At 32.9% G+C, this 10197-nt stretch overlaps 2 protein-coding genes and 1 long non-coding RNA gene across 8 annotated transcripts; 2 read left to right on the top strand and 1 right to left on the bottom strand.

The window, feature by feature from the left end:
• Nucleotides 1-990: 990 nt before the first annotated feature.
• Nucleotides 991-4789, bottom strand: LOC111902443 (putative receptor-like protein kinase At5g39000). 5 transcript variants are annotated; one of them, XR_008231038.1, is made up of 4 exons: nt 4305-4788; nt 2072-2980; nt 1345-1951; nt 991-1227 (listed from the first exon to the last, which is right to left on the bottom strand). XR_008231038.1 is itself a non-coding variant. In XM_052769529.1 (4 exons), the coding sequence occupies exons 2-4, from the start codon at nt 4443-4445 to the stop codon at nt 1838-1840; spliced, it is 1164 nt and encodes a 387-aa protein (XP_052625489.1). In that variant the 5' UTR covers nt 4446-4533; nt 4631-4779; the 3' UTR covers nt 991-1837. The 5 variants fall into 5 exon arrangements, 2 of the variants coding, with proteins under 2 accessions (XP_052625489.1, XP_052625490.1); XR_008231039.1 differs by having other exon boundaries at nt 991-1223; XR_008231037.1 differs by having other exon boundaries at nt 991-1615; nt 1692-1951.
• Nucleotides 4790-5621: 832 nt separating this feature from the next.
• LOC128132919 (uncharacterized) lies at nt 5622-6602 on the top strand. The gene has a single exon (XM_052769926.1). The coding sequence runs from the start codon at nt 5622-5624 to the stop codon at nt 6600-6602; it is 981 nt and encodes a 326-aa protein (XP_052625886.1).
• Nucleotides 6603-7568: 966 nt separating this feature from the next.
• LOC122197165 (uncharacterized) lies at nt 7569-9947 on the top strand. Of its 2 annotated transcripts, XR_008231269.1 has the most exons (4): nt 7569-8619; nt 9392-9447; nt 9523-9698; nt 9783-9947. It is a non-coding gene; the product is annotated as an uncharacterized LOC122197165 (long non-coding RNA). The 2 variants fall into 2 exon arrangements; XR_006189899.2 differs by having other exon boundaries at nt 9392-9698.
• Nucleotides 9948-10197: the final 250 nt, after the last annotated feature.

Raw genomic sequence — 10197 nt, 5'->3', positions numbered from 1 at the left:
AATGATAAATAATAAATTGGTAAAGGGTAAATGACATAATGGGGTAAAAAAAAATTGATTGGAAAAAAAAAACAAAATAAAGTAAAATAAAAAATCAAGGGAAGGTAGGATCGGATTGGATCGGATCTCAATCCTACGATCTTACGATTCTACCTGCAATCTTACCTCAAATACGATCCTAATCGATTTTCATACCTAGGATCGTACGATCCTACGATCAAGATCGTGATTTTGATAACCATGCTTTTAACCAAACGAAGGATGGTTCGAGTTAATTTTTAAAAATACGAACTAAACGTCATTTCTGACACCTGCATGAGGGACGATTAGTGTAACTTACCCCAATAGAAAAGATATATTTCATAAGATAATTTTGCAAAATTTACAAGTAAAATAGATTTTGTGTTACAAGGGAATATTTGCCATTATCGGTTAATATTATTCCTTTTATTCCTTGATTCCTTATTCCAATATAATTCATTCCATTACACCATAATAGCCAAACAAAACAATGTCCATTGCTTTAATTCACCCATGCCAAATATTACTCGGTACATTTAATTCATTGGTTATTTCACTCCATCCAACCCAAACACATCCTAAGTTTTAGTGAATTTGTACCTATCACTATTTTCTACATTTTTATGACTATAGTTATTTGTATCGGGTGCATTTTTATTTAGCACTGGGCCTCAAATCGGCTTAGACCACCTTTAATCAAACGCAGAAAATGATAACTTACAATGTTATCTAATATTATATATATGTTTTTGTTTTGTGATACTAATAGGATAATACAATATCCGTGTGTATACAAAGTGATTAAATAGTTACTAGATTCACGCCATACATATGACAACGTTTTTATATCCAAAGCACATGTTCATTTCATGTTTTATCTTCTTGTCTTTTAGTTTTTAACAATTCTTTTCTTACAAACTCTAATGAACATGCGTGCTCTTGTTTATACTTCTATTGCAAGAAACAAAATGTACTTTCATTGATTTGTTTATTATAAGATGTTAAGTACTTCTATTTTCTTATATAGTTATATTACAGCATTAAAATTTGAAGAATCAACCTAACTAATGCAACATAAGTGAATAACAAGCTCAATTTAAAACATGCTAAAGTGTTAAACAACTTCAAGTCTTCATCACCATAAAAAGTTTAATAAGTTCAAAACCAATTTTCATTTTACGAGTCATTGGACATCCGCCTTACTGCCTAGGACAATTGTACAACATTGTAGGTCAGTAGAAAAAGAAACAATATTAAATCTAGAAACAAAATTTGCACATTATAGTCATTAATTCATAACCGAATAAAGATCATCGTATTCACCTGTAATTGTCTGATCTCTTTTTATCCACTCTGTTGATTCTCATGCTTGAAGTAATTTTATCTGTTGTATTGACTTTTTTTTTTTTTTTTTTTTTTTTTTGGCTATTTTAGTTGTTATGATGCGATCATTTTTCAAAGATGGCTCCATGTCTAATACTCAACTTCTAGTGACTAATATCACACATTTTCTCCCAAACCAAGATAATGGGAAAACTACCTTGTATGAAAGCATCCACTATTATTTTGAGGACTACGTAGTTAAGGAATGTTCCTAGAACAAAAAATTGCAGGCCTTTCATGTAAAGATATATTAAGTATAGAAAGAAATAAATATTTGCTAATCTTACATTGTTTTTTCTTTATGTAAGGATCCTTCACTGCACACTTTAGATATATGTTTCCATCCAATCAAAGACCGCCAAACATAGAAGACCAACCTGTGGTGTTGTGTTCTGACCGTTTCTCTAGAAAACAGTAAAACCTAAGTTTTACTTTAGATTTTATTCTCCATGTCTCGCTTGTTTATATAAAGCCTCGACAAAGATTCCAATTCGGAATCAACTAAAGGTGGATTCATCTTCTCTATCTTGAAAAAAACTGGCGAAATCTAACGATGAGCAAAAACAAATGATGTGTAAGCAATTCATGTACTTTTATGTACACATCCTTATTTTACCCTAACAAGATACATATTGAAGGGATTGATAAAAATGATATTCAAACTTACTTGCATTTTCAAGGCTCCCTTAAGTTGGAATGTCACCTCAGCAATTGTAGGTCGTTCTTCCCGAGTTTCTTGTAAGCATTGATATGCTATAGCTGAAAACTTGCGTAATGTTATTGGGTTGATAGCTTTCTTTATTCTGTGATCAATAATCATATCGAGCTCTCCATTTTTATAGCATGTTCGAGCCAAATGATGTAGGAATCGCCGCTCATCATGGTAACTGAAAACACACGCTAGCCTTCCACACAAAACTTCAAACAAAACCACGCCGAGCGAATAAATATCCGACTCTTTTGTTAAAAACCCTGTTCTTTCATATTGTGGGTCAGTGTAACCATATGTGCCAGCAAGGTTAGTGATCACAAATGTGTTGCGTTGATTTGCTAAACCTATTTTAGCCAACCCAAAATCAGAAAGTTTTGCATTCCAATTCTCATCCAACAAAACATTCGCGCTTTTCACATCGCGATGTATAATTCTGTGTTTTTCGGCCACATGATTATGAAGATAGTCCAATGCAGAAGCAACTCCTATACATATTTTGAGGAGTTGTGTCCATGATAGTCTACTTGACATGGTAGTGTCACATATATATTTTTCAAGGCTTCCATGGCTTGCATATTCATAGACAAGGATCATCTCCTTGTTATCATCACAAAAGCCTATAAGTCTTATAATGTTTTCGTGTTGATACTCGGAAAGCATTGCAACCTCTGTTCGAAACTCCTTGTTGCCTTGAAATCCGTTGACATCTAGCCGCTTTACAGCAACTAGTTGGTTTATATGATCTCCCCAGGTGAGGATTCCCTTGTAGACCCTTCCATAACCACCCTTCCCAATGAAATTTTTGTTGTTGAAGTCTTGGGTACAATCTTTTATGACATGGAAGGGTAGTTTGAGGCCATTTGGCTGCTTCATTGGAGTATAATCTAGAATGATTAATATTGAACAACTATATACAAGACACCACGATAGCAATAATTTATGTTAATGTTTGATCAATGAGTAAGCAAAGACTATTATAAGACCTTACTAAGTAGGTGGTTCTTATGTGAATTAACATGTGTAAAAATTAGGCACTATTCAGATTCACATTGTGGTTGTCAACAAACAAAAATATTAAAAAAATTGTATTTCATTTACCGATATAGATGTAGAATAAAGTCCTAAAATTGAAAATTTGAAAAATTGATATATTTTATTGTTTAAAATTAACTCCTAAAATTGAAAAATAATCAATGTTTTAGCATGATTTAGGTTATATTTGGGAATATTTGAGGAAACATGTACTTCCTAAAATGTGTTAGTCGTTTCATATTTACCTTTAGAATTTGTCATGAGAAAGTTTATTGTCAAAACTTTTTAACTTTGCGTTATTGGTACTTTTAGATCAACTTACCAATATTTATATCCTTAAATCCGTATAACATAATATATTATCAAGCCATTCGGCATAAATAATAAAATCTCTCTCTCTCTCTCTCTCTCTCTCTCTCTCTCTCTCTCTCTCTCTCTCTCTCTCTCTCTCTCTCTCTCTCTCTCTCTCTCTCTCTCTCTCTCTCTCTCTCTCTCTCTCTCTCTCTCTCTCTCTCTCTCTCTCTCTCTCTCTCTCTCTCTCTCTCATCTTTTACATGTGTCCACGAATAACATTACAACCTATAAATTTTTATTCTTCATATTTTTCATCCAACAATCAAAATTGGTTCGTTGTTTTTTAGAACCCTCATCCTACAAATAATTTATTTTTATTTGTATTAAGCTTTTATTTCATTTTTTTTAGAAACACATGTATATATGAAACTTCTTAGTAGAGTATAACGGATCATGCATAACAGTATTATATCCATTTGATCTATAGATGTAGTTTTCAAAAGAATTGATTTTACCATACAAAAAGGCTTAGCGGTGCAACTTGTAGGCCGTTCGCCTTCTCATTCGTTATACGATAATAACTAAGATGTATTAACTTATTTTGTAAAAAAAACATGAGGACTCGTATTAGAATTTATTATTTTTATGCTAAAAATCGATGTACAAAATTACCTAACTATGTTCACAGTGTTGTTTTAACAAGGAAATCGTCAACACAAAACACTTTTGATTTGAGAAACCAAAGAAATGATAGAATTTTTTGATAATTGCTAATCGGGGGAATCCTTCGATGAGGATCACCAATAGTTTGTTGAAACGTCCCACAGTGTGAAAAAAGATGGTGTAAGGAAAGATTGTTGACCTGATTGAGACGCATATCCGGAAGAGTGTTGGTGAGGTCAGCAGTGAAACCAATCCGTTTGTTACGATTCTTTATAAGACCATTTATCTTCCTCCATCTTAGTAAGGCGTCTTCGGAATTCTTGTTCAAATTATTCTCCATCCAGCTCAAAAGCTCAGTGTCACTCTCCAGAAAACAAAACTACTTTCGCGGAATAAAAATCAAATCCCAGAATAATCATTAATGATCCCTGAAACAATAGTCAAGATGTATATATAAAATAAAAGGAGAACGAAAAATGACAGTGGGAAATTAAGGAGAAAGTAGAAAAATGAAGGTAGCTTGACTTAAAACGTAGTCTGTAGAACAGGTAGTTTCGATTTCCTATTTAATTAACCTGGTGAATTAGTGAAATAATAATTCACCGAATTAATTAGAAGTAGATAACAAGGAATAGATCAATAGAGAGATGTTGGGTACAAGAAATAGATTTCAATTATCCATTTGAGAAAATACAGAGTTGATATAGAATCTGTTACAAAGGGCGAGGCACCTGATGCTTGCTAATTGATTCGTTTTTCACCTGGTGACCATCCCACTCACAACAGCTCAACGATTTATTCTGTTAGTAATATCCTTTGCTTAGTGATATGTTTTTGACTATTTACTTATCTGTTATTCAATAAAAATATTAGATACCATAAGTACTTATCTATGATTTTTAGGCAATCGACAACTACAATTTTATAGTTTGGAATTCTTTTTAATATCAAGTCGTTTCTTAGCATTTTGAACACATTTTTCTCATGCTTTCTTTTCTTAACACTCCGTAATCAAAAACCAAAACCAAGATAGCTATGATATTAATTAATATAAATATAAGAAAGCAAACACAAAAAGGAACTTAAAATAAATAAGTAAATTAAATTACACAATAAATAACAAATATTGTCGGAAACAAATGAAATAAAGTCAAACCGTAATTCATTAAACACATCCTCCTCCCCCTCCCCCTAAGGCTAACCGGTATACGTAGCACGAAGCGGACCGTGGTCTAGTTGGCCACGAACCACGGACGTGCACACCGTCCCGGTGGTTCGTGGTGGTCTGTGGTCGTTGCAAGTTGTGGTCGGGACAACGGATTCAAACGACGATTTCGATTGGTGTTTGGTTTTTGGAGCCGTTGAACGGCTATTTTGGCCGTTTCTTTTTTTTTTTTTTTTTTTTTTTTTTTTTTTTTTTTTTCAAACTCAATTATAAAAACACTTCTAATACCAAAACACATAAACATACATACACATTCTACACTCAATTACACCCATGGATCCCTCGATAAATATGGAATTTTTAAAAAGTTTTGACTCGGATGACGACGTAGAATTCGTCGAGACATTCTTCAATGTTGTGCAACATGTTCACGCCGAAGAAAGTTCGAATGCAGCGCGTACAAGGGCGGTCGTCAGTCGTGATCGCCAAGCCGCACACGACTTATTGGTACGTGATTACTTTGCCGATAATTGTCTTTATAATGACGACTCGTTCGAACGTCGTTTTCGTCTGAATAAGGCTATATTTTTACGTATTAGTAATGCTTTAGAATCTCGTTATGATTTTTTCAAACAAAAACCCGACGCTAGAGGAAGAATGAGTTTTAGTAGTATACAAAAATGTGCGGCTGCTCTTAGGTATTTGGGATACAGTATAGCATTTGATGCATCTGACGAATACTTGAAAGTATCCGAGAGTACCCCCGCGGTTGAATGTGTAGATTGGTTTTTTGCATGTGTTTATGAGGTTTTTCACGAAGAATATTTGCGTAAACCTACTCAACGTGATATTGAGAGATTATATTCGGCTCATGAAGAGAGGCATGGATTTCCCGGTATGCTTGGCAGTCTAGATTGTACGCATGTGGCTTGGGAAAAATGTCCAACTGCATGGCGTGGTCAGTTCACTCGAGGAGATATAGGTGAACCAACTATCATTCTAGAAGCTGTTGCATCTCAAGATTTGTGGATATGGCATGCCTTTTTTGGAGTAGCGGGGTCTAACAACGACCTTAATGTTCTTGGTCAGTCTCCACTTTTCAACGATATTTGGACCGGCAAAGCACCTGATATGACGTTCACGGTAAACGGGCACGCGTACAAATATGGTTACTACCTTGGTGATGGGATATACCCGGATTATTCTACATTGATGAAGGCATACTCAGTTCCTCGAAGTGAAAAAGCAAAATTTTTTACAAAAAAAAAAAGGAATCAGCGAGAAAGGATATCGAGAGGGCATTTGGAGTCCTTAAGCAAACATGGCATGTAGTGAAATATGCTACACGACTTTGTGATAAAGAAAGAATTAAGCGAATGGTCCTAGCATGTATTATAATGCATAATATGATTATTGAAGATGAAGGTCGAGCGATTTGCACGTATGATCCGAACGACGTTGTCGTTCCAATTGAGGAGTTCGTACCCGGAACGAATGCTTTTTTGGAGCGAGTTGTCGAAATTCATAACAATGAAACGTGTTTCAATCTTCGAGAAGATGTCGCGGAACATTTGTACCAACATAGCATGAACGACGATTAGGATTTTTATATGTATGTTTGTTCGTTTTCTTATTAATGTAATGTTTGTTTTCTAGATTAACTAAGTAATGTAGTTTAAAATTGTTATTTTATTTTTATAATTAATGAAAAAATAGTTTTAAAAAAATGAATGCTTTTTACTTATAAAAAATGTAATTTTATTTTAATTTTTGGATTAAAAAAAAAGTAATTTTATTGTATTTTTGAATTAAAAAAAAGTAATTTTATTGTATTTTTGAATTAAAAAAAAAGTAATTTTATTGTATTTTTGAATTAAAAATAAAATAAAAATAATGATGTGGAGTGGTGTGTTAGTGGTAAGTATCCTATGTTAGTGGTAATGGAATGTGGTGCTGATGTGGCACCCACCATATATGTGGTATGTGGTGGGTATAACGGATGGTCTAACAAACACACACACTTTTTCCGTTATTTTTTTTTTGTTTTTAATATTTATAATAAATACATAATAATAATAATAATAATAATAATAATAATAATAATATTATTATTATTATTATTATTATTATTATTATTATTATTATTAAACTCCATTTTGGCGGTTGTTTGCGGTTCCAGCAATCGGTTTCGACGACCCTCCTCCTTCTTCTCCCAAAGTTTTACAACGGGCGATTAACCTGCAATTTTCCGCTTTCTTCCCCCCCCCCCCCCCCCCCCCCCCCCCCCCCCCGGTTCTCTTCCATGGTTCTTTCGTATCCCCTTCTCTCCAAACTCTGCATATAAATAGAGAGGATATTGAGGCGTAACATTGTTTTTTGCTCAAGCGAATGAGACTCCGGCAAGGGTGATGAGGCTCTTTGATAGCAACTCCTCTTGCGATTTGATCCTTTGATCAAGTATGAGCCGATGATTTCGACACCGATTCACCACCAACTACTCTCTCTCTCTTTTTGAGGGCATTCACGTAATTTTGTTGTTGTTGCTGATGTTGATTTGTACTTGAGATCGACGAGGCAATGATGATGAAATGTAGCCTGGTCAAAATTGGAGTTTGGAGACCTGATCTGTATCTTCGCTGGGCAATCCGGAAGGCATTTTTTTGTCTTTTGAGTTTTCTCTCTCTAACAGATCTGAGCCTCCGTTTTTGTGTTTTGTTTTTTGTTTTTTGTGTTTTTAATTTTCATAAGTAAGCATGCCAACTGTTTGTATTATTGCCTCTATGTTTCTTTTGGTTAATCTGAAAAGTTAATTGTTTATTAATAATCTAAGAAGTCATGTACACATGTAGTGCTACAGATTTTGCCTTCTATCCTTTGTAATAACTCTAGAAGCACCATGAGATTTGTGTATAAATGGAGAGGTGTATCTTGCATCAAGCAAAATGTTTATATTGGGCAGTTTAGGTTACATGTAATGGGGGCACTTTTGTATATGTTATAAAGGCCAGATGCTCTCTCATTCAATGTCCAATATCTTCTTGATTACAGGTTCGTCTGGATTTTAATGTCAAACGCATACTTCTATAGAAGAAGAAATTGATGTGGTGAGGTTGTTTTTTTTAGAAAAAACCGACGTTGCAGATATGGTGCTCTGATTAAGAGAAATGTTTGATTGTGCTTTCAGTTTACTATAATTTTTCATGTTATTGTTTTTGATTTTAGGTTCTTTTATTGTTGGTTATTGATGTAGGTGATATGAATAACATAGCTAAAGTATGAAATTCAATTGTGGACCATTGGTTGACAATTTAAAGTTCTTCAACATGTTTGTTTATGGCATATCTATAAGGTAATTACTGAATCTCATACCCATAAGTCATAACCCATACTATGTCTAGCAAATTTTAACTTCCTCATGAAAGAATGTGTGGTTTTCCCCATAATTCTTATATAGGGAGTTATTAGATACTATTTGTGTGTGTCCTCATGAAATTAAGGCTGTTTGGTTATACTTTTTTTAATGAATTTTGCTAAAATAATTTTGATCATTATTGTTCTCTGATCGTTTTTTATTTTGGACCATTTTACCCCCCCCCCCCCCCCCCCTCCATTTGTATTGAAATGTTTTCTTATTTAAGCGTTGTACTTTCAAATATAGCATCATACTTTAATTTTTATTTCATATTTAAAAATATATATGTTTTTTTTTCTTATTAAACCATTGTACTTTTAAAGTACAATGGTTAAATAAGAAAATAAAACAACAAATTAAAATAAATGAAGATTTAGAAATAAATGTTAAATATATTATTAGACAAACAAAAAAATATAGATTTTACAAATCACCATTTAAAATTATAACAGATTCCTAATTCGTTTAATGATTTTGGACCATTTTACCCCTCATACATCATTTATGATTTTGGACCATTTTACCCCTTCTCTCCCCGTTTTTATTGAAATGCTTATCTGTTGCCAAATAAAATATGAATAAGAAAAACTCGTGTTTTCATTGGCACTAATTTGTTCACTCCTACATGCTAATCATTTGTTTTTTTAATTATTTATAATATTTCAGTGCATAATTATTGTTGAACTTGCAATTCCATGTGAAAAACCAGGTTTACGAGTGTTTGAAGGATTCACAGTGGATTTTCATCCAAGATCATGGGAAATTGTGAGAATTTATATTATATTTTATAAATCATGATTAATTTGAAGTTATGTTGTGAGAATTTATATTATATTACAGGTGAGGAGACGTACTTCCATTTTTTGGTTCTTTAAATTAAAGTTTTGTTAGAAAAGTACTATTTTACCCTTTGTCTACTTTATTGCGGCTTTGATACAGACGAGAGTGATGTATCACTCTATATGACATCAATTGCATCCCTTTCACATTAAGTAAAAAAAAAACTATCCATAAAGGTATATACATCTACCCACTTACTTTTGCTTCCATTGATTGGATTCTATTTTAATTTAATTTTTTAATTGTTTGTAATTTTTAAGGTTTATACAGAGACCGGGTTGGATATAAATTTGTCTGGTTCACGGGCAACTGGGTTGTATTCAACATTATTGAACATTTATTGGAGATGTACAATTATTTTATGTATCTATTATTCTATATTTCATCATGACTCGATTTTTAATAAAATTTATAAAATTTCAGGTGAAAAAACCAGTGAGAATCCGTAAAAGAAAACTACATGTATTAATTTTGTACAATTATAACATATTCCTAATTCGTTTTAATGATTTAGGACCATTTTACCCCTCCTGCATCATCTATGATTTTAGACCATTTTACCCCTCCTCCCCCCATTTGTATTGAAATGCTTATCTGTTGCCAAAGAAAATATGAATAAGAAAAAAACATAATTTTTTTAAAATATGATGCTATATTCGAAAGTACAATGCTTAA

This window comes from Lactuca sativa, chromosome 3 (assembly GCF_002870075.4).
Source record: "Lactuca sativa cultivar Salinas chromosome 3, Lsat_Salinas_v11, whole genome shotgun sequence".
NCBI classification, from domain to species: domain Eukaryota; kingdom Viridiplantae; phylum Streptophyta; class Magnoliopsida; order Asterales; family Asteraceae; genus Lactuca; species Lactuca sativa.
This window is presented reverse-complemented; position numbering and strand designations above follow the sequence as displayed.